Here is a 24,230-nt window from a genome sequence, read left to right as displayed (position 1 = left end):
CTATGCTGATAGTGAATGGGATTAGAACGAAAGAGATGGAGATTAGATGTGGGACACGACAGGGATGCCCCCTGTCTCCTCTGCTATTTGTGCTCTCCTTAGAGCCTCTTTTATGTGAGATTCGGGCGGCGGAGCGGATACGGGGCATACAAACGCAGGGGGCAGCTCCCAAAATACTTGCATATGCCGATGATCTCTTACTCATTCTAGACCCGGCCCACTCGACACTCCATTGCCTGTTAGAAGTTCTGAAGGGGTACGGGGCGATGTCAGGCTTTAAGCTAAACCTACTAAAGTCACAGGGCCTGCCCCTAGGAGAGGAGGTGAAAGTTGGCTGGGGAGAACGGTTCCCTTTGGGATGGGCGAGTGAGAAAATAAAATATCTGGGGGTTATGGTCCCGACTGATCTAGCTAAGCTATACAGAGTGAATGTGTTCCCACTGCTGGCAGAAACCCGTCGATTGCTACAACTCTGGGGCGCCTATCCCATTTCGCTTACTGGCCGTATAGCACTTTTTAACATGATGATAGCGCCTAAGTGGCTCTACCTATTCCAAATGTTGCCGCTATATTTGCAGCGCAGAGAAGAGCGGATATTACATCGCATGGTGCAAGGCTTTTTGTGGAGGGATCGGCGCCCTAGATTGCCGATGGCAGTAATACAAAAGCCAAAGTCTCATGGGGGAATGGGATTGCTGAACATTAGGTACTTGGTAGTTTCCTGTGTTTTGAGGCATGTTCGGGACTGGCTGGCGGGGACCCAGGACTTCACACCGACTGCAATAGAAACATCGCTGGCCCCTGAGGAGCATCTGGGATGGCTGATACACACAACAAGCAGGAAACCACAGCTGGAGATTCGGAAAAATCCGTTTATTAGTTCTGCAAGAGCGGCCTGGAGGTGGCTGTGCAGGCGCCACAACTTTTCGCCCGCAGCAACACCATTCTTGCCACTGAGAAACAACCCAGACTTCCCAGCGGGCACATCTTCAAAGACTCTTCTCACCTGGCAGAAGCGCGGGATCCACTATATTTACCAGCTGCTGAATGAGGAGGGGAAGATTAAAGACTTACAGACTGCAGCAGGAGTTTAAATTACCAGCTCAGGACTTTTATGCTTATTACCAGGTGCGGCATTATGCAGCATCCCTCGGCTGGGAGAACCTATGCGAGGATGCACAGGATGTTTTAAGCTCGGCTCTTACCTTGGGCTCCCAAAATGCAGTACCATTAAGATTTTTCCATCGGAATTTGTTGGATACAACAGAAGATCTGGACTATGCGGGCTATGCGGCGAAGTGGGCAGCGGACTTAGCGGAGGATGTCTCGGAGAGTTTGTTCATAGACTTTCTCAGAAGCATCTTGAGACAGGCCACCTTTTCCCGAGACTGGGAGCTGCAGTACAGGTTTGCGCTAAGACTATATATTGCGCCTAATAGAGCATTCAAGGCGCGTTTTGGATCCACAGGGGCGTGTCCAAAGTGTGGCAGGAACCCAGCTACTTTGGGCCATATGTTCTGGACTTGCCCATTAGTGGCAAACTTCTGGGCAGAGATACTAGCGGCTATCCAGAAATATTGGAACTACTCAGTGCCCATGCAGCCTCTGCTTTTATTTGAGGACTTTAAACTAAGAAATCTTCACGTATCGGGATTGAAAGACTTCCTGAGGAGGTCTGTGCTACAGGGAAAGAGAGTGTTGCTACTGAACTGGAGGGAGTCGACCGCCCCAGTTGTGGCGCATTGGAGGGTGCAAATGATTGAGAGACTAAAGCTGGAGAGACGGGGAATCAAGAATTTTGAGTCACCGGAGGGCAAACGTTTGCGGTTGGTGTGGAGTCGTTTCTGGGACACACTACAGCCCGCAGCCAGGAGCAGTCTTCTTAACAGTTAATGCCTCTGTGAAATAGTGTTGAATGTGCCACACCTTTCTGATGCACTGTCTGAATGTCTTTTTGGGGGGGGGGGGGGGGGGGGGGGGGGGGGGGGGGGGAATAGGGAAGGAAGGGAGGGGAAGGGGAGTTTGAAACGTGTTTTTTCCACATAATATGTTTATTGAAGCATGATTGCAGACCTGATAAGTTGTCAACTGTACCTGTGACTTGTAATTGCAATTGTCACTTTTGTTTTGAATAAAAAGATTTAAACATAACATGATATTTCTCTGGTAAAGTCCGATGCCTTGGATCCTCTAACCTGCTGGGTTCAAGATACTCTACCATTCTTATCCATGACTCCCTATCAACTTCCCTGTTAGTATTTGGTTATACCAATTCAATCACCACTGATAAGCATATTAGTTACAGTCACCGCTCTGTTTTCATTTATATAAAAGGAACAAAATCTGCCTGTCATGCTCCAAAACTATTCCTTTCTCCAAGGACTAATTTACAGAATGACTGGTGGAGCTCCTCTAATATCCTATGTGGTATCCTGTCTCCCCTACTTTCAGTTGTGTAAATCCCATGTCAACTCTTCTGTGATATTATAAATGCTTTATCTATTTTCAAAATATCAGATCCAGTATCACCTTCTCTCGTCGGATCTGTTAATAGATTTGTGTAAAAATATGCAAGATAGAATATATACAAAATACGTTTCTAGTCAAAACACAAAAGTGACATACAAAGACTAGGTAAACCCCCTCAAAATAACTTCTCAAAATTATATTGTATAAACCTAAAGAACCACCATGTGCTCAGAACGCCACACGGACTTTATAAACCTTAAGTCACCTGGTTTACTTTAATCACTGCACACAGAAAAGCTCTTTGATGAGAGTTTAAGTTTGGCACTAATTTTTTGAAAGGACTCATGTATGGCACAAGAACAGAGCATACTTGATGTGGCCAACTCCCAGACAAAGTCAGTTGTATGGCAAAACATGGGATCGTGTAAAAGAAGTGGAAGGAGAACCTGCATATATTGATTATAGAGTATTCCTGGGGTGGTAACAGCTCTGAAATTCATACAGTAACCTGATTCATAATGCAGGCATAAGCCTGGATTGTTATTTTGTAAAACACTTTTAGCTGTATATTAATTTACTCATATATTGAACGACAGTTATAAATAGCCCCTAAGAGAGAATTTCTAAAAAAAAAAAAAAAAGCTTTTCCCCACCATGTACAATGATTAAAGGTACGGCAATTGGCTAAAGATTTTTAACACACAATTTTTCCTTTATTTTTATGAAAATATATCAAATGCTTATAGTCTTCGTATGTTGCTCTGTAATACTTGCCTGAGAACATTCTTTACAGGCAGACCATGAACCTGATAGATTAAAATCTCCTACAACAGTACCTCCCCCTTTCCTTGCAACGTTTTATAGATATTTTGAGTAACTCATTACCCATACTCAGCAAAATTATGAACTTAAATGCATAGGGTGTACAACCAGTTGGCTTTATCAACCCGACAGTGAGCTATGCAAGAGGCAAATGGATCGTTCTGAGAAAAATGCCCCAAGAGATCCATGGCACATTGGTTTGGGAGCTGCAAACTGATGAATTCAGGAATTATGGATATATGTGAGATACACTTTGTTAGGAAACATGGAGCCTTGTGTTCCCATGACCTCAGCACTGTTCCTGCAGAAGAGAGTGGACAAACACCATCACTCAATCTTTCACTACATCCAGCTATTTCAGGTCAAGAAGAGGCACCCTAGACTCTCCTCACACCTCTCAACCTCAATGCCCAAAGAATGCCACTGAGGAAATATTGCTCGATACATCTAAACATCTGACTCTGTGGCGAAAAATGTATTGAGGGTACGCAAAAATATCTGGCCAACTCCTATTACATACTCTTCTTAATGTGCTCCAGGAACAGCAATTTTTATCAAAATTCACTTTATTGCATAAATACATACAAAAACAATAAACACACATACAACACCCTATAGCTGGGCAAAAGTCGCTCCCCCATGCACAATACTTTTGAAAGAAAATAGTCCAATCAGTGCACTGCAACAGCTAATTTAGAAGATGATGTTGCTTTAACTCAAATATCCATTTGCATTAAGCAGCCTCTATATTTAGCCGCAATTCACACAATCAGTTTCTGTTGCAAGTCATCATCATGTTCTTCATTTCCTGCGCCTTCGCAAACTATTGTGCTAAAAAAAAAAAATTGTTTTGTGAACACTTTTTTGTGAATCACTGCAGAGAGACTTTGCCCAAACCATCTGGGAGTAAACATAACAACGAACGTAACTCCTATTACAGGCAACTTGTTTTTATTCTGGTTTTTTTCCCTCCTACAAATCTGTTTATTAAAGATTAAAAAAAAAAAAACATACTTCAAACAACATACTAAACAAGTCTAGTCTGTATCGAACAATGTACCTTACCCAGTCAAGTAGTAGAGCCCACCCCATCCGGCCAAAACAAACAAAAAAAATGGTGACGATTACTCATCACCTCTATCAAAAACAGAGGGTAAACGGTACCGTCCAGTAGCATCCATCCCGTTGTCAGTCAAACTGATGGAAAGTATGGTAGCCAAAACAACTTACAGATTATGTACACAAATTCTCAATATTACATGAATCTCAGTCAGGTTTTCGCCCCCTACACAGCACAGAAACAGTACAACTCACTCTCCTAGCCAAATTCAAGCAGGAAATAGCAACAGGCAAAAACATCCTCCTCCTCCAATTTAACATGTCTAGTGCGTTCGACATGGTAAACCATAATACACTAATAAGATTACTAGATAAGTTCGGGATTGGTGGTAACATACTTAGTTGGATCAAAGGTTTCCTAACCACAAGAACATATCAAGTAAAATCTAACTCAAACATATCATCACCGTGGAAAGCAGACTGCAGAGTACCACAAAGATCACCGCTATCGCCAATCCTCTTCACCCTACTGATGACCCCTCTAGCCAAGACCCTATCCAACCAAGGCCTTAACCCTGTCATCTATGCAGATGATGTCACAATATACATTCCTTACAAATCTAATCTGACAGAAATCACCAACGAAATCAAGATCAGCTTGAACATCATGGACTCTTGGGCAAATACATTTCAACTAAAACTCAAAGAAAAAACACACTGTCTCGTTGTCTCATCCCAACACAGCACGGACAACCCCACAATTATGAACACCCCAGATTACACCCTCCCTATCTCAGACAGCCTGAAAATTCTCAGCGTTACAATGGACCGCAACCTAACACTAGAGAACCAAGTGACATCCACGACAAAGAAAATGTTTTACTCAATGTGGAAACTCAAACGCGTGAAAAATTCTTCCTGAGGGAAACATTTCGCAACCTGATACAATCAATGGTACTAAGCCATGCAGACTACTGCAATGGAATTTATGCGGGATGTAAAGAACAAACCTTAAAGAAACTTCAGACCGCTCAGAACATGGCAGCCAGGCTTATCTTTGGAAAAACCCGATTTGATAGCGCAAAACCCCTCCGCGAAAAACTACACTGGCTCCCAATCAAATAATGCATTGCTTTCAAAATCTGCACACTGGTTCACAAAATTATCTACGGTGAAGCCCCGGGATACATGACAGACTTGATCGACCTAACTAGAAACACATCCGAATCAACATGAACGTGCAAGCTGCAAAGGACTCAAATACAAATCAATTACGCATCCAGTTTTTCCTACATAAGCACAGAATTGTGGAACGCATTACCAAAAGCCTTGAAAGCGAGGTATGACCACCTACACTTCCGGAGAACACTAAAAACTTATCTGTTTAAAAAGGCATACCCTACCAACCCAACATAAATGCCTGATCTCTGCAACACAACAAAACTAAAATACGGAATGGACACAATTCTTCCATTGTACTATTCCCTTATGTGGCTGCACCACATGAACTTTATCTTATCTCAACATCACTCTGTATTTGTTTACACCAGAGTCTGCAAACGCATCTCCGGTACTATGTAAGCCACATCGAGCCTGCAAATAGGTGGGAAAATGTGGGATACAAATGTAACAAATAAAATAAAAATATTAAGTCAGCTGTTGAGAAATCTAATATGTGCAGCTGGAGTCAAAGAAGCCCAAAAAGATTCCCAGATTACACACAAATGCTGCCCAGCAGTGAAGTCGAGGTCAGTGACCTCACAGCGCTCCATAGAAGCCTGTGTAATCATTACAGATCTCCACTGAGAAAGCAAAGGAGGATTTGGATACAACCATTTTTGCAAAATATATTTGATTCCCAGCAGTACTGCGAGTTTCACAAATCCTAAGTATCTGTTTGGAAGGGGGAGAGCTATATCATGTATTGCAAACAACAATAAGGGTCGGGACGTCCAGCGGGTAGAGTCATCTGCCCAGCTGCTTCCAGAAGGCTTGAATTGCAGAACAGGACCAAAACATGTGTCCAAGTGTAGCCGCTAGGCTGTTGCACTTCAGACATGTAGTGGAAGTTCCAAAATGTGCTTGGTAACACGATGTAGCGAGATAAATAAACCCCTGACCAGCTTATATTGTCGCTCCCAGTGCAGAATGTTCTTTGTCAAGGATCTAGCAAATTGAAGGCTTTTAAGCAGATTAGATGCTGTGACTGTAACCATGTGCAAGGGAGGTCAGGTCATGTGAGGGCACCATATCCAAGTGGTATTTGTGATGACAGCTCAGGGGCACTTGTACTTGAGCTTCCAAGCTGTACACTTTTGTAAAAAGTGCTTCTGTAGATAAGGCTGTTGAGAGGCAACGTGTGAACATAATGGTGTGTCTGTAAATAAGAGAATATATCCCCAGCATCTAGGTTATAGTCAGAACACAGAGAGACTTAAGAAAGCAGCTTGCCAGTGTTGCCACTAGCGAAAGTAAAGTACTGACATACCTGGAGGGAAGTTCCCATTCTCATGAAGAGACAAAAAAGGGGGACACCTCTTGGGACAAAGAAAGCACCTGCATATAATGTATACAGTAGCGCTATAGAAATGATTATTAGTAGTAAGACTTATGGGGGATTTAAGAGACCCATTTCTATGGAATGATCCAAGATACAAAAGCAGATTCACCATTGTGCTTGACTTCCAGGGGCCCAGCCCTCACCCCCAGAGTCCACAGCAAAGAAGCCCTTTATCATACAGTAAGTAAACGCAGAATGACCAAGAAAAAGAAAAAACAAATCCTGAGAAGTCAAACTCATTCCATTAAAGTTACCTTTTGAACATACAAACCCTCTCCACACAACTACCCCCTCCCCTCCACTGCCCATTAACCACAATCCCCTTTCATACAACAAAAAAACCCATGCCAACATCATATCCACTTTCAGGATGTGATGTAGCCAACCACGTTACAGATGCTATGTAGAAGTGGCCTAATGGTTAGTTCAGCAGGTTGTGGACCTGGGTTCGATTTCCGCTACTGCCTGATGGACAACAGTGGGTTGAGATCCTGGAGAACCACGTTCAATCCCCCTTGCAACTCCATGTGACCCTGGGCAAGTCAGTTAACCCTCCATTGCACCAGGTACAACAGTAATACAATGTACTACTTAGATTGTGAGCCCACTAGGGATAGACCTAGTACCTGTAAAATGAAACTGTAAACCGCTTAGGTCTAAGCGGTACATAAATACTGTAATGAGTGAATGAATTAATGAATGTATGGCTTAGCCACCCTAACTTATGCACATGTATTAACTGAAGTTATTGTAATTTCTGTACATTATTATGTCTTTGTTTGTAAGCCACACTGAACTTGAGTCTATTTCAGACTAATATGGGGTATGTCATGAATGAATAAATACATAAATAAGTAAAAAATTTCCCTCCTGCTCAGTGTATACTGGAACAGCACAATTAATCATTTAAATCTGTAAAAAAATGCACAAAAACTGTTGAACATGAGAGGCGCACTGGACTGTGAAACAGATGAATAACAACTGGCAGATGCTACTTGCTTACTCAGTCATCTGTAAAGCGAACAGGTGTGGTGCCGTCTCTTGTGCACCAAACCTCTAACAAGGCACTGCAACCAGAAAGCCAATGTAAAAGGTTAATAGCTTCCTGCCACCTCCATCAAAAGAAAAATTGGGTACACTAGAACTCCAATGTGGTTCGTCTTTTGCAATTCCATATTAAGTGCACTGACAGTCTCGTGCTGCTAAGAAGTTGTCATACACTGTCCAAGTGCCATCGAGAAAAACTTTTAAGATGGTTGGGTATAGAAACAAAGTTTATCCCACCCTCAGAAAGCATGATGCACAAGGGGTAGAATTCTTTCCATTTCTCCTGCAGAGCTGCTAAATAATCTTGGAACAGCTGCAATGGGAACCCCTCATATGCCGGGGAATCACATCGTGCTTTGTATTACTTTAGTGTTTCTCCTCCATCGCTAACTCCAGACTCCGCTCCTTCTATCTCGCCGCACCTTATGCCTGGAATAGGCTTCCTGAGCCATTACGTCTAGCTCCATCCCTGGCCTACCTGTTTGATGCTGCTTTCGACTCCTGACTTGTAACTTTTATCTTATCCTTATGTGTGCTTCTGTCTGTCCTTCCCTTCTCCTTTTTGGTCCTGTTTGTCCTGATTTAGATTGTAAGCTCTTTTGAGCAGGGACTGTCTTCTTCATGTTCAATTGTAAAGCGCTGCGTACGACTGGTAGCGCTATAGAAGTGATTTATAGTAGTAGTGTTTCTGCTTTGTGAAGGTGATTGTGAAATTTTGATATTACTATGCACAGTCTATTATCCCCGCTTTTTTCTTTCCAATACGGTGGGATCTTTCCAGACGAGCTGAATCCAAGGCTCTCTCTGAGGGACATTGTTTTCTCCAACCAACTCTCTAGTTTCTGATAGCAAGTGCTGCTCCGGAAATGACTCGGGGCTCCCTTAAAAATGCAGGTTTCCCCATTGTGATCTGTTTTTGAGGTCCTTCAATTTCGTTGCCTGCATTCACACCAACTCCTGGAGGGCCTTCAGCTCAGTGGTGGTCCCGCCTACGCCATTGTCTAGATCAGGACACTCGCATCTCTAACTCAGTAGTTCGTTATTAGCGTCCATCCAGTAGGGTCTCAAAACGAGGCAATCTGACAGGGAAGGCTCTCCAAACGCAGACCCAAGGCTTGCTCCAATTGCCTGTTGGAGGTTTGAGAGTGTCACTGCTGTAAACTGTGTTACTGCTCCAGTGGCGGGAGTCCGCCATCTTATCTTCCTCTTGCTTACCGTGGGTGCGATCTGCCAAGCTGGTTTAGAGGAAATATTCTCACTCATCCACTCTACAAACTTGTCCATAAACCCAGCATCCTATGAGGAAGTAATGAGAGTTGGAATGGCCATGGTAAGTTAACAAAATACAATAAATTGCGGTGGAAGCCCCGGAGCTGGTCAGATGCACATCTTCCTGCCACTACGGCATCAAGTGATCCCCATTTTTATTCTGTTTAATTAGTAATTTTGTTTTATAATTTATTATATTTATACAAATTTATCATTCCTTCCTATGGATGTTGAATCATCTTGTTTTATTGATGATTACTTTGTTCTCTACTTTGAGAGAATGTTGGAAAAGCAGACTAAAAACCATGAAAAAAGGAATGGAATAAGATGTGTTACTGTTCGTCTTTACTGATATGATTTGTACTGTACTGCAGTTCTATACACAGCCAGAAGGTTATCTGGTGAATATCTTTGGTCATGGTCCAGCAAGCAGAATTTACATTGGCTTTCATGATATATTCTGCTCTTTTGAAAAGTAACTTTAAAGTCAGCATTCAATACTTAACCTAATCCTAATTGAGTACTTCAATCTAATGCTTTACTTTGCCAGTACACAGAGAGGGGCATAATTGAACGAAAACGCCTATCTCCATGGGCGTTTATCTCCGAGAAGGGGTCCGTGAAGGGGCGGACCGAACCGTATTTTCGAAAAAAATAGACGTCCATGGTTTTATTCAACAATTTTGTGAGCTGGGCGTTTTTGTTTTCAGCGATAAGGGAAAAATGAAAGCGCCCAGCTCAAAAACGAATAAATCCAAGGCATTTGTTCGTGGGAAGGGGCCAGGATTCGTAGTTGCACTGGTCCCCCTTACATGCCAGGACACCAACCGGGCACCCTAGGGGGCACTTTTACAAAAACAAAAAAAGGTAAAAGAGCTCCCAGGTGCATAGCACCCTTCCCTTGTGTGTTTGAGCCCCCCAAATCCCCCTCAAAACCCCACTGCCCACAAGTCTACACCCATTACTATAGCCCTAAGGGGTGAAGGGGGGCACCTACATGTGGGTACAGTGGGTTTGGGGGGGGGGGTTGAACGACTAAGCATTAAGCAGCACAATTGTAACAGGTAGGGGGGGATGGGCCTGGGTCCACCTGCCTGAAGTCCACTGCACCCCCCTAACAACCTGCTCCAGGGATCTGCATACTGCTGCCAGGAGGTGGGTATGACATTTGAGGGTGAAATAAAAAGTTGTGAAACATCATTTTTGTGGTGGGAGGGGGTTAGTGACCACTGCGGGAGTCAGGGGAGGTCATCCCCGATTCCCTCTGGTGGTAATCTGGTCATTTAGGGCACTTTTTGGGGCCTTATTCGTGGAAAAACAGGGTCCAGGAAAAGTGCCCTAAATTCTAGCTACAAACATACTTTTTTTCCATTATCGGCGAAAGGCGCCCATCTCTGTTCAGGTGATAACCATGCCCCAGTCCCGCCTTCACCACGCCTTCAACACGCCCCTGTCAACTTTGTACGCTTCCGCGATGGAGTGCAGTTGAAAACGTCCAAGTTCGGCTTTCGATTATACCGCGTTATTCGTTTTGTGAGATAAACGTCCATCTCCCGATTTAGGTCGGAACTTGGGCGTTTTTCCTCGTTCGATTATAAGCAGGAGAGTGAGACATACTAAAGAAGCAATTCTCCAAAATAGTGAGCATGGACGAAGAAATTGGCTAATGAATGTTAACTGAGCCAACAAGGCCACAATACACAAAACAAAAAACCAACCCTGTTGCAGGAAGCTCTATATTAAAGCTTATGAACACTTGTGTGCACAGGGAGGGAATCTGTTAATATTTACAATGTAAAAATGTTAAAGTTTAGCACTCAAAGAGGTTTTTTCCCCTTATGTATGTTGATGGAGAATTTAAACTTACCCTAACCAGCTGCTCTCCTCTCACAACTATGATCTAACATTGGGATAAAAGTTGTGTCATTGTAATTTACAATTTATAAAGTTTGACTCATAGGGAGGACAATTTTCAAAATCATTTCTGTGGGTAAAACAGCAATTAATACGTAATGTGGCTGTCTGAAATTCTGAGCTTCTTCAATTCAGCTGAAAGCATGTGGGGAGTTCCGTAAGGCTGTGAGCTCCTGTGGTGTATTCCAGAGCTTGACTGCGTGCAGGCTTGTTGTGTTCTACGGAACTAGAAGAAGCGGATGACTGCTCTGAGAAGTTGCTGCTTAAGCTAAGTGTGCATATTTTGTTTTGAGAAAGGGAAAGAACGAGAAATTGCTATTAGAAGAACTGACTACGGAAAATGCACTATTTTTGAAATCTTCAGAAATAAGCTGCTCTAGTTTGAAATTTAATAAATATAAAATAGATAACTTGGAGGTTTTTTTAAGCCGGGGATTGAAAGAAGGGAGCATAAACGTTCTGTTGAAGCTACTCAGCTGTTTCCGAGGCTCTCTCTTGCCAGGTTTTTAAAGTAGGCTATTACTGTGGAATAAATCTTGAATGCGTGTGTATCTAGACCACTGTCCTCGATTTTTTTTATTGACATCAAAACACATTCCTGTGGTCACTTTAGTCACAACAAAGTGCACCAACCAATCACCTGCTATGATCTTATCAAACCATCTGAGACATTGCTGATATCAGATTGATATAAAAGAAAGCACTTGCTGGAACAAGAACAACAAGGAGAACAATGAGGACATCAACAACTTATCTCAACTCATCTCATCCAATGACTGATCAATGTTGGAACACCCTGAACACTGCCTGCTGGCCACGCTGTTCCCGAGGGAGGTGATCGGCTTCTTGATTCTGGTAGTAACCCAAGCTCTGTAATCACTTGAACGTAACAGGTGATACTTAATTTTGTGTCTAGGGAGGTGCATTGTTTGTTTCAACTATACCTGATTAGTGAGCATTCTAGCATTTAAAAAAAACAATATTTTACTTTTATTCTGTGATATTCTTGTTCATACGTTTCTTTTATTTTCTAGCAATTCCTAATTTTATTCACTCGTTTATACTTTACTACTGTAAATAGTTCTAGTCCTCATACATTCTTGGTTATTTCTATCAGATTTCTGTTTTTAGTCTAGTAGTATAAATATATCTTAGGAGTCTGAACTCGGAACAGTTTATTTAGGAGATGTGTTAGTTCCAGGGTGCATAAGAATTTAGTGTTTGCACATCTCTGATCACCCACTAGGTGGTAAATATTGTTTACCCCTACAGTTCCACAGTATGCATCTTTCTAGCCACATTAGATCCTTGGGACATAAATGTGCATTGCAGGGGCGTAGCCACGGGTGGGCAGAGGTCCACCCAATAGTGGCAAAATGCTGTGGTAGCTGGCGGCAGGGGCGGACTGACAGTGGTTGGGGCCCCCAGGCAAGTAAAGAGAACTGAAGCCCCCCTGATCACTGCCTGCCACCCCCCTCCCACATTGCTGCCGCCCTCACCAGTTCTACCTTGGCCTGGCTTCTTCTCGGGGGGGGGGGGGGGGGGGGGGGGTGTATGTGTGAAGGAAACAATCCCTTTCTTTCCTGCCTGCTGCTGCTACTCTGCGTGGTGTCGCCCTGTTTTTCAAAACGGCTGCCGAGAATTAACCAGGTAGGACTGGGGAGGGCTGCAATGTACTGTGGCGGGCAACTGGGCAGAACCTCTGGGCCCCTGGGCACTGCCTGGTTGCCCGAATGGTGAGTTCGCCCCTGGCTGGCAGGGATCCCCATGCCCCGCCAGCTGAAGATCTCTTTGAAGGTGCCCAGAAACTCTTGCGTATACAGCAGCGGCTCAGGAAGCAGCTACTAACAGCCGAAGGGACTTGGGGATCCCTGCCAGCTCTGGTACCTAGTTTCTTTTAAAAGTTGATGGGGGGAGGGGGCAGCAACAGAAGGGGGGGGGCGTGACATGGTACAACTCAAGTTGGGTGGGAGTGAACAGGACATTAGTGTCCATCCATTTCCCTCTTTGGCCCACCCAAAATCTGCTCTCTGGCTATGCTTACTGGTGCATAGATTGTATTTTCAAGTCTATACATGTTATCTGCCATAGAAAAATCCACCCAAACAAAAGCAGGTGCAAATAGTTTCAAAGTGAAAACATGCATGCATTTTCTCTTTTAAAATTGGCAGAAAATTCACAGGTAAAAAAATGCCCATGGACTCTGTCCCAAAGCAAACAATATGAAAAATGCCCTCTAATTTAAGTTACAACAGAATAATGCAGTAAAATTAAACCCTTTCACGAAACAAGTAAATGGACCAAAAGAATGTTCTACTGCCCAAGGCAATCCCTGGTTTCAGAAAGATGCAGATGCTCTTATCTGCTGAACTGATGGAGAATTATGCATTAATGTACAGCAGGATGAGTGTTATATGAACATAGGCACTGGAATCAGAAAGTGCTGTCGGCAGTCAAGTAAAGAGATAAACCTGTATGTCTTGAAGTTACTACACCAATGCTACTTATTTGGATGTTAGGCAAGTAGCAGCTTTTGATAACCAGTGACTAACAAAGCCACACCTCACCCAGGAAGCAACATCTGGCAGAAGCTTCTGGCTGGAAACACGATCACACTCACTTTCTCCTTGACGAAATTCCGTTCATCTTCCCCTTCGGGTAAAAAGTTCTTCCAATTGAGGCCAGCCTCCCTCCACAAGGCTCCCACTTTTTTATGGCTCTACGAAGACAAGAAGTATTCACTTGGAGAGGGACACTGGAACTAGTACTGCTTACTCGGTACTATAGCGTTTAGAATTATTTAAAGAAAATATTGATAAATACTTTGTGATGCTAAGAAACCTGAATTCTGCAGTACCATCAAATCACAATTCTCTCCAATATGACAAAATTTAAAGAAATAATTGCTGCTAAACCAGGAAATAAAAAAAAATGAGAATTGTCTGTAGATGGAACTCCAGACATATATTAAAAAAAATTGGAGCGTTAGAATATATGGTACTAAAAGAAAAAAAAACCCCAAACATAACAGATATCTCAGAGATCTGGTGAAAGGAGGACAGCCAATGGGGCACCGATAAGAACATAAGAATAGCCATACTGGGTCAGACCAATCTAGCCCAGTATCCTGCTTTCAACAGTGGCTAATCCAGGTCACAAGTACCTGGCAGAAATGCAGGAAGGTTGGGGGTGTGTGCAGGCACCAGTGACGGGATTTGAACTCCCCAACCCAGAAGGATAAGGCAGTTTAGATTGTAAGCTCTCTTGAGCAGGGACCGTCCTTCCCCATGTTTTAACTTGTACAGCGCTGCGTAACCCTTGTAGCGCTATAGAAATGCTAAGTAGTAGTAGTAGTAGTAGGTGTGTTCTAACCACTCCACCACTTCCTTCCCCAGGTTACACATTGTTGGGGTGGTGCTGTATATGTTCAAGGTGGCTTGAAGTCAAACATGAAGTGTCCTTCAGGAAGCAAAATACACTATGAAATCCTACATATAGCAGTGAGGACATACTACCATCCGCTGGGCCACAGACACCAACACCCTAATCAGGAAAGGTAACAGAATTACCAATATAATAATGGAAGAGTTCAATTACCACTCTACTGGCTGGGAAAAGTCTCAATGGATTTTAGATGCCATAAAGGACTGCTTCATGAGCAGCAGGTCCTAGAATTAAACGGGGGGGGGGGGGGGGGGGGGGGGACAACTCTAGCTCTACAAGATGCTAGGTCACCACTATGGAAAAAGACCTTGGAGTCAGTGTGGACAAAACATTGAATTCCTCAGTTCAGTGTATAGTGGTGGCAGAAATTAAATGGAACATCAGGAATTTGAAAAAGAATGAAAAAACAAAATGAACAATTATAATGCCATAGTGCTACTACACTTTGACCACCATATGCAGTTCTGATCACCCCAGCTCAGTGGTTCCCAAACTTGACCAGGAGGATCCCCAGTCAGTCAGATTTTCAGGATGGAAAAAAATTATGTCTTACCTGATAATTTTTTTCTTTTGTCACAGCAGATGAATCCACAAACTTGTGGGTTATGACCACCTACCATCAGGTCATATAGGACGGTATGCTTCTTGATCTGTTAGTACTTCCTATAACGCCCCAAAAGAAGCATCCGTTCGAGCTGTGGCATTGAGGCGATAATGCCTGGTAAAGGCATGCAGAGAGGACCACGTGGCCACTCTACGTATTTTCTCCAAAGAAAAAAAATCCTGCCCAAGAAGTCGAAAGGGCTCAAGAACAATGAGCTTGGAAAGAAGATGGAGGCTGCTTGCTGGAAAGAAGAGAAAGCGGAAGCTATAGCTGCTTTAATCCAATGTGCAGCTGCAAAATTATCTTCGGGAGCTCATGTACAAGCTGCGTCAGAGGGAGAGAACTGAGGAGAATATGGCTGCAAGTCTTTCACACAGGAAGACTAACTGGCTAAAAAGAATCCTACCTCCACCTGCTGGTAGATGGTCATAACCCACAAGTTTCTGGAGTCACCTGCTGTTGAGAACAAGGAAATGCTTATGAATGCACACAAGATAAATTTGCATGCAATGGAAGCAGTACATATCCATATACATTGTTCATATTCTGGTCCACCAGGTCAGGTTTAGTAGAATTGCATAAGGTAAGGAGAAATGTAGCCAAAATAAGTGCATGGAATGGCTTATCTCTGGGTGTAAGCTACAAAGAATGTTATCTATTCCTTGGGATACTGTTGATTACTTGTGACTAGATTAGACACTGCCTGAGACAGAATGTTGGATGTGAATATAAAACCTGCATGATGAAGCTCAGTTGCCTTACAGATTCTATCAGGGGTTCTCAACCCAGTGTTTGGGACACACCAAGCCAATCAGGTTTTCAGGATACCCACAATGAATATGCATGAGAGAGATTTGCATGCCCTACCCTCTATTGTATGCAAATTCATTTTATGCAAATTCACTGTGGGTATTCTCAAAACCTGACTGGCTGCAAGGATTGGGTTGAAAACACCTGTTATAGATTAACATGGAGCAATGATACTGCCATTGGACTCGTTAGATGTCACATTTTGCAAATAAGAGGTAAATGAACAGTTGATTGTCTGGGATATAGGAAAAAGCTCAGCCTGTCACCTGAACGAGCAGAGATATGAAACTCACCATTTGTTTGCATAGAAGGTGCAAGATTTCAGAAAGCAAGATCCCGGCTCTTCCCACAGGAAGTAAAGGTTTGCTTAATTCTCTACAAGATAACAGAGAAAATTACAGAAAACAATATAGTAAAGACTATAAGAGTTCTCAAGTGCCATTAATAGAAAGCCACTGTCAAGGTAGAGCACTGAGCAATCTGGAGCTCATTGAGTTACCAAAATCTCCCCATTTACAGCAGTCTTTCCTGTCAGAAATCATACATTTTCTCCTCTTACCCTCTTAATATGCTCTTATTTTAACACATCAACAGTAAATTAATCCATCTCCCCCTAGCTCCTTCTTTGAGAAGCATCAAATGCAGAGATGCATTCTGGTATCAAAAAACTTTCCATTCTACATTCTTTAGAGCAAAATTGGGGGGAGGGGGTGTCTCTTGTAAACCATCTTGAGAAATCACTGCAGCATGCCTATAATATATTACTATATTTATAAAGCAGAAAAGAGAACCGGGCTCCTTACATCATTAGTTCTCTCATAGAGATTCCTCCTTCTTTTAACATGGGGGTTACAAGTTCAGCCAGATACAACCATATATGGGGAACATCAATGGCCATATCATCTGCTACTTCCAGTGTCTCCAAAATCCTTTGAAGAAAAGCAAACAAAACAGTTTTAATATAATTTATTCTCTCAGATAAAGAGTAATGAGGGCAATAGAATGAGCAATAGTATGAAACTGAAGGCCTGTTAGAACTTTCTAGAAATGCGCATATGCAAGTCAAAATTCTACCAGCAGAAAACCCTAAACCCTGTTCCTAGGTCTGGGACCCCCAACCTCACGAGATCGCTCTGTTTATCCCATGTGAAAATGATAACCAAAAAATAAAAAAAAAACCTACATTCTTTTTTTACTCATGTTTCACTAACAATATTAAAGGGCCTTTCACATTACAAATATACTGTATTAATTTGTATTTTGTAAACTGTGTTTATGAACTGTTGTTTCTGAATTGAATTTGTAATACATCTGTGAAATTGTATTTCCTTTAGATGTAAGCCATTATAGGCAGTCCTATGGTACTAAATGGGAAGTGTATGAAATTAGATTACGTTTCCTGTAATGCAGACCTGCTGCTGTCCAGCTGACTGACAGTAGTGGAACTCAGAGAATAACAACCTGGTCTCAAAGGGGAGGCAGGATGGCAGTGTGGTTCTTTGTGCTGTAGTGAATGATCATTACAGGTTAAGTAATTACTCTTTAATGACAAGCCACACTGACAAAACCACCCTGATAAGCAAAGTCTTCCAAAAAAAAAAGGGGGGGAGGGGGGACAGAAGGAAAGGAAATTGTCAATGCCAATCAGCAAGGCTATTTAAACTATGTTTTTTCTGAAGGAAAACCTAATCTTTTACCCCCTTTTTACTCCGTACCACATAATGGAGAAAGAAAACCCTGAAAGCCAGGAGAAATGAGTTCTACTAGAGAGGGTTTTTTTTTGTACCCCGCGCTTTCCCACTCATGGCAGGCTCAATGCGGCTTACATATACAGGTACTTATTTGTACCTGGGGCGATGGAGGGTTAAGTGACTTGCCCAGAGTCACAAGGAGCTGAGCCTGAAGTGGGAATTGAACTCAGTTCCTCAGGACCAGAGTCCACCACCCTAACCACTAGGCCACTCCAAAACTAGAATCCTGACAGGAGGCCAAGTGAAAACAATAGTGACTGGTGACAAATCTCCTCTATGGCAGTAGATCTTAATCTGTATACGTTTCCTGCATGGTCTGGACATATGGGCTTTGATCTGCTTTATAAGATCAACAATGACAGATTCAATCAACTACCATATTCTCTGTTTCTTTTGATCCTTAAAAAAAAGGTCAGAGAATATGGTAGTTGATTGAGTGCTATATAGACTTTGTATGATACATTTTCAAATATCTGGGCAACTTATAATCTAAATGCCTCACTTAAATCAGCCATATCTGGGTAAATGATTTTCGCTAACTGAAAGTCTGCACAATTTCATAATGTAAGCACTTTTGACCAAATATTGGGAAAGTACATATATTAATTTAAAAAACATACCTCTACATTGTAAGTATGCCACTAATGAGACAAACACTACTTAGCTGCACAACAATCCAGCGGGAGCAGAGGTTGATAGTTCATTAACATTTGCATCTCATGTGAAATCTTTAGTACAAAAATCTTTTTACGAGCATAAACAATTGAGAGCAATTTGCAAGTATTTGATCCGGTTAAATTTAGGGTTGCTAGTTCAGTCCTTAATTCTATCTAGAATAGATTACTGTGTTATCATGCTCAATTTTGGAGGCCATATCATGTTAAGGATGTAAAAAGACCTGAAGTGGTTCAAAGAAAAGCAAAAAAATGGTACGGGGTTTGCGTAGGAAGACGCATGAGGAGAAACTTGATGACCTGAACATGTATACCCTGGAGGAAAGGTGAAACAGGGGTGATATGATACAGATGTTCAAATATTTGAAAGGTATTAATCCACAACCAAACCTTTTCTAGAGATGGGAAGGTGGTAGAACTAGAGGACATGAATTGAGGTTGAAGTGGGGCCAACTCAGGAATAATGTAAGGAAGTATTTTTTCACTGAGAGGGGGTAGATACCTGGAATGTCCTCCCACGGGAGGTGGTGGAGATGAAAACAGTAATGTAATTCAAAAACGCATGGGATAAACACAAAGGAATTCTGTTTAGAAGGAATGGGCAAAAAGTACTAGGCAGACTTCTAGAGTCTGTGCCCTGATCATGGCTGAATGGATTTGGGTGGGTTGGAGTGGAGTAATTCAGGGGCGTCAATGACAACTTCTGAAGTTTTAGAACAAGGACTGTACTGGGCAGACTTCTATGGTCTATAACCTGAAAATGGCAAGGACAAATCAAGATCAGTTATACATACGAAGTATCAAAACATGTCTTATGTAATGATTTTATCTTGCTGGGCAGACTGGATGGGCCATAAAGGTCTTTATCTACAGTCATCTATTATGTTACTGTGTTATTTATAATGGGTTCTTTAAAGGTTTAATTAAACGGGTGCAGCTTATTCAAAACATATAATTAAGACTGATATATAGATGTCTCTCAGATTTGATTAAGTCACCCACTATTTGTGGAGCTGCATTGGCTTTCTGTTGAAGTCAGAATACAATTTAAGCTTTGCATCACTATTAAGATTATGAATGGTGATGCTCCAGCTTATTTATGCGACTGGATAACTTGCCTTTATAATGGCCCTGCTCATAGAACTTGCAACCAGATGCTGCTACATTTTCCATCATGAGGCAGATCAAATCAAATATGATGTTTAATTATCATTTATATACAATAGAGTCTCAATCTGGAACTCATTGCCTTCTCAGATTGATCAGATACAGCACACCTCATCAAACTGACAACAACCTAAACAAAGGAAGAACACCAACATGCGGACAACCACAAGAGAAGGTAAAGAAAGGTCCAAACAAACTCGCACTAACAAAGAAGCGACAATTAACAAAAATCCACACAACCCCAAACATAGAAGACCCATACCAAAAAATTCAAGTGGGCTACATCAACGCCAGATCCATAGTAAACAAAACATCAATAGTAACAGACTGGATCTTGTCAGAAAACCTCGATCTACTTTTCGCCAATGAAACCTGGATCCATGATCAAAATGACCCGATAATCCTAGACCTATGCCCTCCAGGACACAAAATCACACACTGGACTAGAAAGGAAAAGCGAGGCGGAGGCATAGCACTAATCTATAAATCCCACTTCACCACTGAAACCACTGCCGAGTCCATAACACCCAACTTGAAATTGCCTCAATCAGAATCTGCAACAAAACCCTGCGTGATCACTTGAACTGCATCTTGTTTTATAGACCACCAGGCAATTGGAACAAATGCCAGACAAACTTCATGAACTTCATCTCAAACACCTGTGTAACCAACTCCACCTCACGTAGGCACAACTTGAACTGAAAAAACTAAAAACACAATCCAGGCAACTCGAACGAGCATGGAAAAAAAAAAAGATGAAGACACACACAACGCATGGAAACAAATACAAAGAAATTACAAATACATAATAAGACAGACCAAAAGGTCATACTATAAAACTAAAATAGGGCCAGATTACAAAGACATGAAGACACTATACCAACTCGTGAACAAACTACTAGACATCACCCGGGTCAATACAACCAATACAGACATCCCATCCGCAGAAAAACTTGCTAAATACTTCAATGAAAAAATTGCAAACCTACGCAACACACTACCTTAGGCCAACACCGATACTGAAAACGTCATCACTGGTTTGGACCTAACCCTTGGAGAATACCCAGCTGACCGAAGCTGGTCAAATTTAGCTTTCCTCACCATAGAAACAGTTACCCAGGCGTTAAGTAGATTCTCCAACTCCCACTGCAAACTGGATACCTGTCCCAGCTACCTAATAAAAACCGCTACTGACCGCTTCATAGATGACCCCACATCCCACCTAAACTATATGCTCCAGCAAGGCCTCTTCCCCAAGGAAAATAGCAACATCCTACTCACCCCGATTCCAAAAGACACTAAGAAAACAACAAACAAAATCACTAACTACCACCCAGTAGCATCTATCCCACTGGTGGTCAAACTGATGGAAAGCATGGTTACCAAACAACTTACTGACTATATAAACAAATTCTCAATTTTACATGAATCACAATCAGGATTTCACCCCCTCCATAGCACTGAAACTGTACTAATCACTCTCCTAGCCAAATTCAAGCAAGAAATAGCAACACGTAAAAACATACTTCTCCTCCAATTATGTCCAGTGCATTTGACATGGTAAACCACAACATACTACTAAGACTACTAGATTACTTCGGGAATTGTGGAAATATACTTAGTTGGATCAAGGGTTTCCTAACCACTAGAACATATCAAGTGAAAACAAAATCAAACATATCACCACTGTGGAAAGCAAACTGCGGAGCATCCCAAGGATCACCACTATCACCGATCCTCTTCAACCTAATGATGACCGCACTATCCAAGTCCTTATCCAACCAAGGCCTAAACCCTTTCATCTATGCAGACGATGTCACAATCTACATTCCCTATAAACATGATCTGAAAGATATCACCAACGAAATTAACCTCAGCTTGAACATCATGGACTCATGGGCAAATGCATTTCGACTAAAACTCAATACAGAAAAAACACACAGTCTCATCTTCTCATCCCAATACAATGCGGAAAACCCCCAAAATATAAACACACCGTTACACCTTCCCTATCTCAGACAACCTGAAAATCCTTGGCGTTACACTCGACCGTAACCTTACACTGGAGAGCCAAGCGAAATCCACAACAAAGAAAATGTTCCATGCAATGTGGAAACTCAAACGGGTGAAGCCATTTTTCCCCAAGGGAAACATTTCACAACCTGATACAATCAATGGTACTAAGCCATGTAGACAACTGCAACGGAATCTATGCGGGATGCAAAGAACAAATCATAAAGAAACTTCAAAACGCCCAAAACAAAGCAGCCAGGCTCATATACGGAAAAACGCAATTTGAAAGCGCAAAACCCCTCCATGAAAAACTGCACTGGCTCCCAATTAAAGAATGTATTGCTTTGAAAATCTGCACCATAGTTCATAAAATCATCTACTGCGAAGCCCCGGGATACATTATAGACCTCATAGACTTACCAATCAGAAACACATCTAGATCAACACGATCCTATCTAAATCTCCACTACCCAAGCTGCAAAGGACTAATATACAAATCAACCTATGCATCCAGTTTTTCCTACATAAGCACACAACTATGGAACGCCTTACCAACAGCCGTGAAAACAAAGTATGACCACCTAAACTTCCAGAAATTACTAAAAACGAACCTGTTCAAAAAGGCATACCCTACCGATCCAACCTAAATGCCTGAACTCTGTAACACAACGAAACCAAAGCAAGTAATGGACATAACATAACTCTTACACACTACAATCCCCTAATGTGTCTTTCCACATAAACCTTATCCTACCACTATATCACTTTGTATCTGTTCATACCGAGTTGGCAAACGCCTCTATGGTACTATGTAAGCCACATTGAGCCTGCAAATAAGTGGGAAAAAGTGAGATACAAATGTAACAAATAATAATAAAATAATAATAATACATGCACATGCATCTGCACTTATACACATGTTTAAAAATTAACACATATATAGTCTTTAATCTGTGCTAAACAGAAGGCAAAGCTTCTCATGCAATCCAGCATATGAAGTGTATCTTTTTTTATGAGAGTAAGGGCAGAACAGAGTACTGGCAGAGCTGTAATTCTACCATAAATCTGAGATGCATACAAATCAAAGGAAGAAAACAAATACAAAACAGAGCCTCAAAATACAAGTGAGGATAGCATATCAAGGCGTAGGTGGTGATCAACAGTGTCAAAAGCAGCACACAGATCAAGAAGGATTGAGTAGAGGCCCTTGGATCTGGCCAGGAACAAGTCACTAGAGACTTTGGCAAGGGCTTTTCTGATGATTGTAAAGGCTGTAAGTTGGACAGCACATTCAAGTAACTTGGATAAGACAGGGAGGAGGGAGATGGGAGGTATGTAGGGTCCAGTGAACATTTTGACTTTTAGCAGGTCAATATTTAAAAGAATTAATCAAGTTACTCTGGAGTTACCTGGAAATTCATAGATTTTTAAATTCTACCCCTCTGAGTGGTTATATTTTGTCTAACCAACTCATTAGCTATCACTTAAAAAGGCAGAAATAATGTAAGAACATAAAAATAGCCATACTAGGTCAGACCAATGGTCCATCCAGTATCCTGCTTCCAATAGTGGTCAATCCAGGTCAAAAGTACCATGCAGAATCCAAAATAGTAACAACATTTCATGCTACTGATCCCAGGGTCAAGCAGTAGCTTCCCCATGTCTGTCTCAATAGCAGACTACAGAGTTTTCTCCAGGAACCCAGATATGCTAACCACTCAGTAAGAGTTTAGCTGGTTGAGAGAATGATCAACAGAAAACTGAAAGGTGACTTTTCTTAATAGAGAAGGAGAAAGAGGAGAAATATACCACCAAGCTACAAGTGTGGAAAAGTCTGTTGAGCTGATGTGATGTCCAAGAAAGGAAAAAAATAAAACAAAACACCCAAACACACAGAAAATGGAAGACAGAAAACATGTTCTGACTGAAAAATAGAATGAATAACAAAAATGGTGAAAAAAGTTACCAAGGAACTTTTCAAAACTGAGGTGGCAGATATCTGGAAAGCATGACTAAAACCTTGAAGAGAAGTGAACACGGAAGCACAGAAGAAAATGTAATGAAGCTTTGTTTTCTTTTCTTAGCTTGCTTTCTTATGTTTTTATTTTTGCTTGTTTTACTTTACTTTCCCCTTCCTATCAGATTTTCTTCTCATACCCTAATTCAATCCCTCTCTTCCAGTTAGCCTTTATATTCCTCAGCATTCCCCTTCTCCTGCCCGTTTTACCTCCAAGACCTTCCCCCGCCAGTCTGCTTACTGGACGAGGACTCCATAGGCCACAGTGACAGCATAAGGGGACACATTTTACATATCATATATTTTTCTTTCACTGGTTTGTTCAGCCTTCTCAGGCAGAGAGCATTTGCATGTACATTCAGTAACACTAACCCCTTGAAGAAGTCCTGCTTGCCAAGTTTCCCTGATTGCACCAGCTGATACAGCAATTGGCCCATATGATCCCTGGTGATCTGGCTCCTTTCCAAGGTTGATTCCACCCCTATTCTTACAAAAATGTGCAGCAGGTTTTGTGCATTCAGCTCCTCCACACACTGCATCGCTTCCTGGGAAAGGAACATAAAGGATTACTACCCTGCCTTTCAGGGAACCTGCAACACCTGTTTTATAT

The 24,230-nt window shown here is 42.0% G+C and overlaps 1 protein-coding gene across 10 annotated transcripts in view; it reads right to left on the bottom strand.

Moving 5' to 3' along the window:
- EIF4G3 (eukaryotic translation initiation factor 4 gamma 3) overlaps positions 1-24,230 on the bottom strand; it is a 419,008-nt gene that overhangs the window by 31,119 nt on the left and 363,659 nt on the right. For all 10 annotated transcript variants that reach the window (XM_030222062.1, XM_030222064.1, XM_030222063.1 and 7 more), the window contains 4 exons: positions 23,993-24,165; positions 16,802-16,927; positions 16,292-16,373; positions 13,761-13,859 (listed from right to left, as the gene is read on the bottom strand). In XM_030222062.1, coding sequence (XP_030077922.1) covers positions 13,761-13,859; positions 16,292-16,373; positions 16,802-16,927; positions 23,993-24,165 — 480 coding nt within the window. The remainder of the gene's footprint in view (positions 1-13,760; positions 13,860-16,291; positions 16,374-16,801; positions 16,928-23,992; positions 24,166-24,230) is intronic.

Source organism: Microcaecilia unicolor, chromosome 13 (assembly GCF_901765095.1).
Source record: "Microcaecilia unicolor chromosome 13, aMicUni1.1, whole genome shotgun sequence".
Taxonomy (NCBI): domain Eukaryota; kingdom Metazoa; phylum Chordata; class Amphibia; order Gymnophiona; family Siphonopidae; genus Microcaecilia; species Microcaecilia unicolor.
The sequence above is the reverse complement of the archived record's forward strand: the minus strand, read 5'-3'. Positions and strand labels throughout refer to the sequence as shown.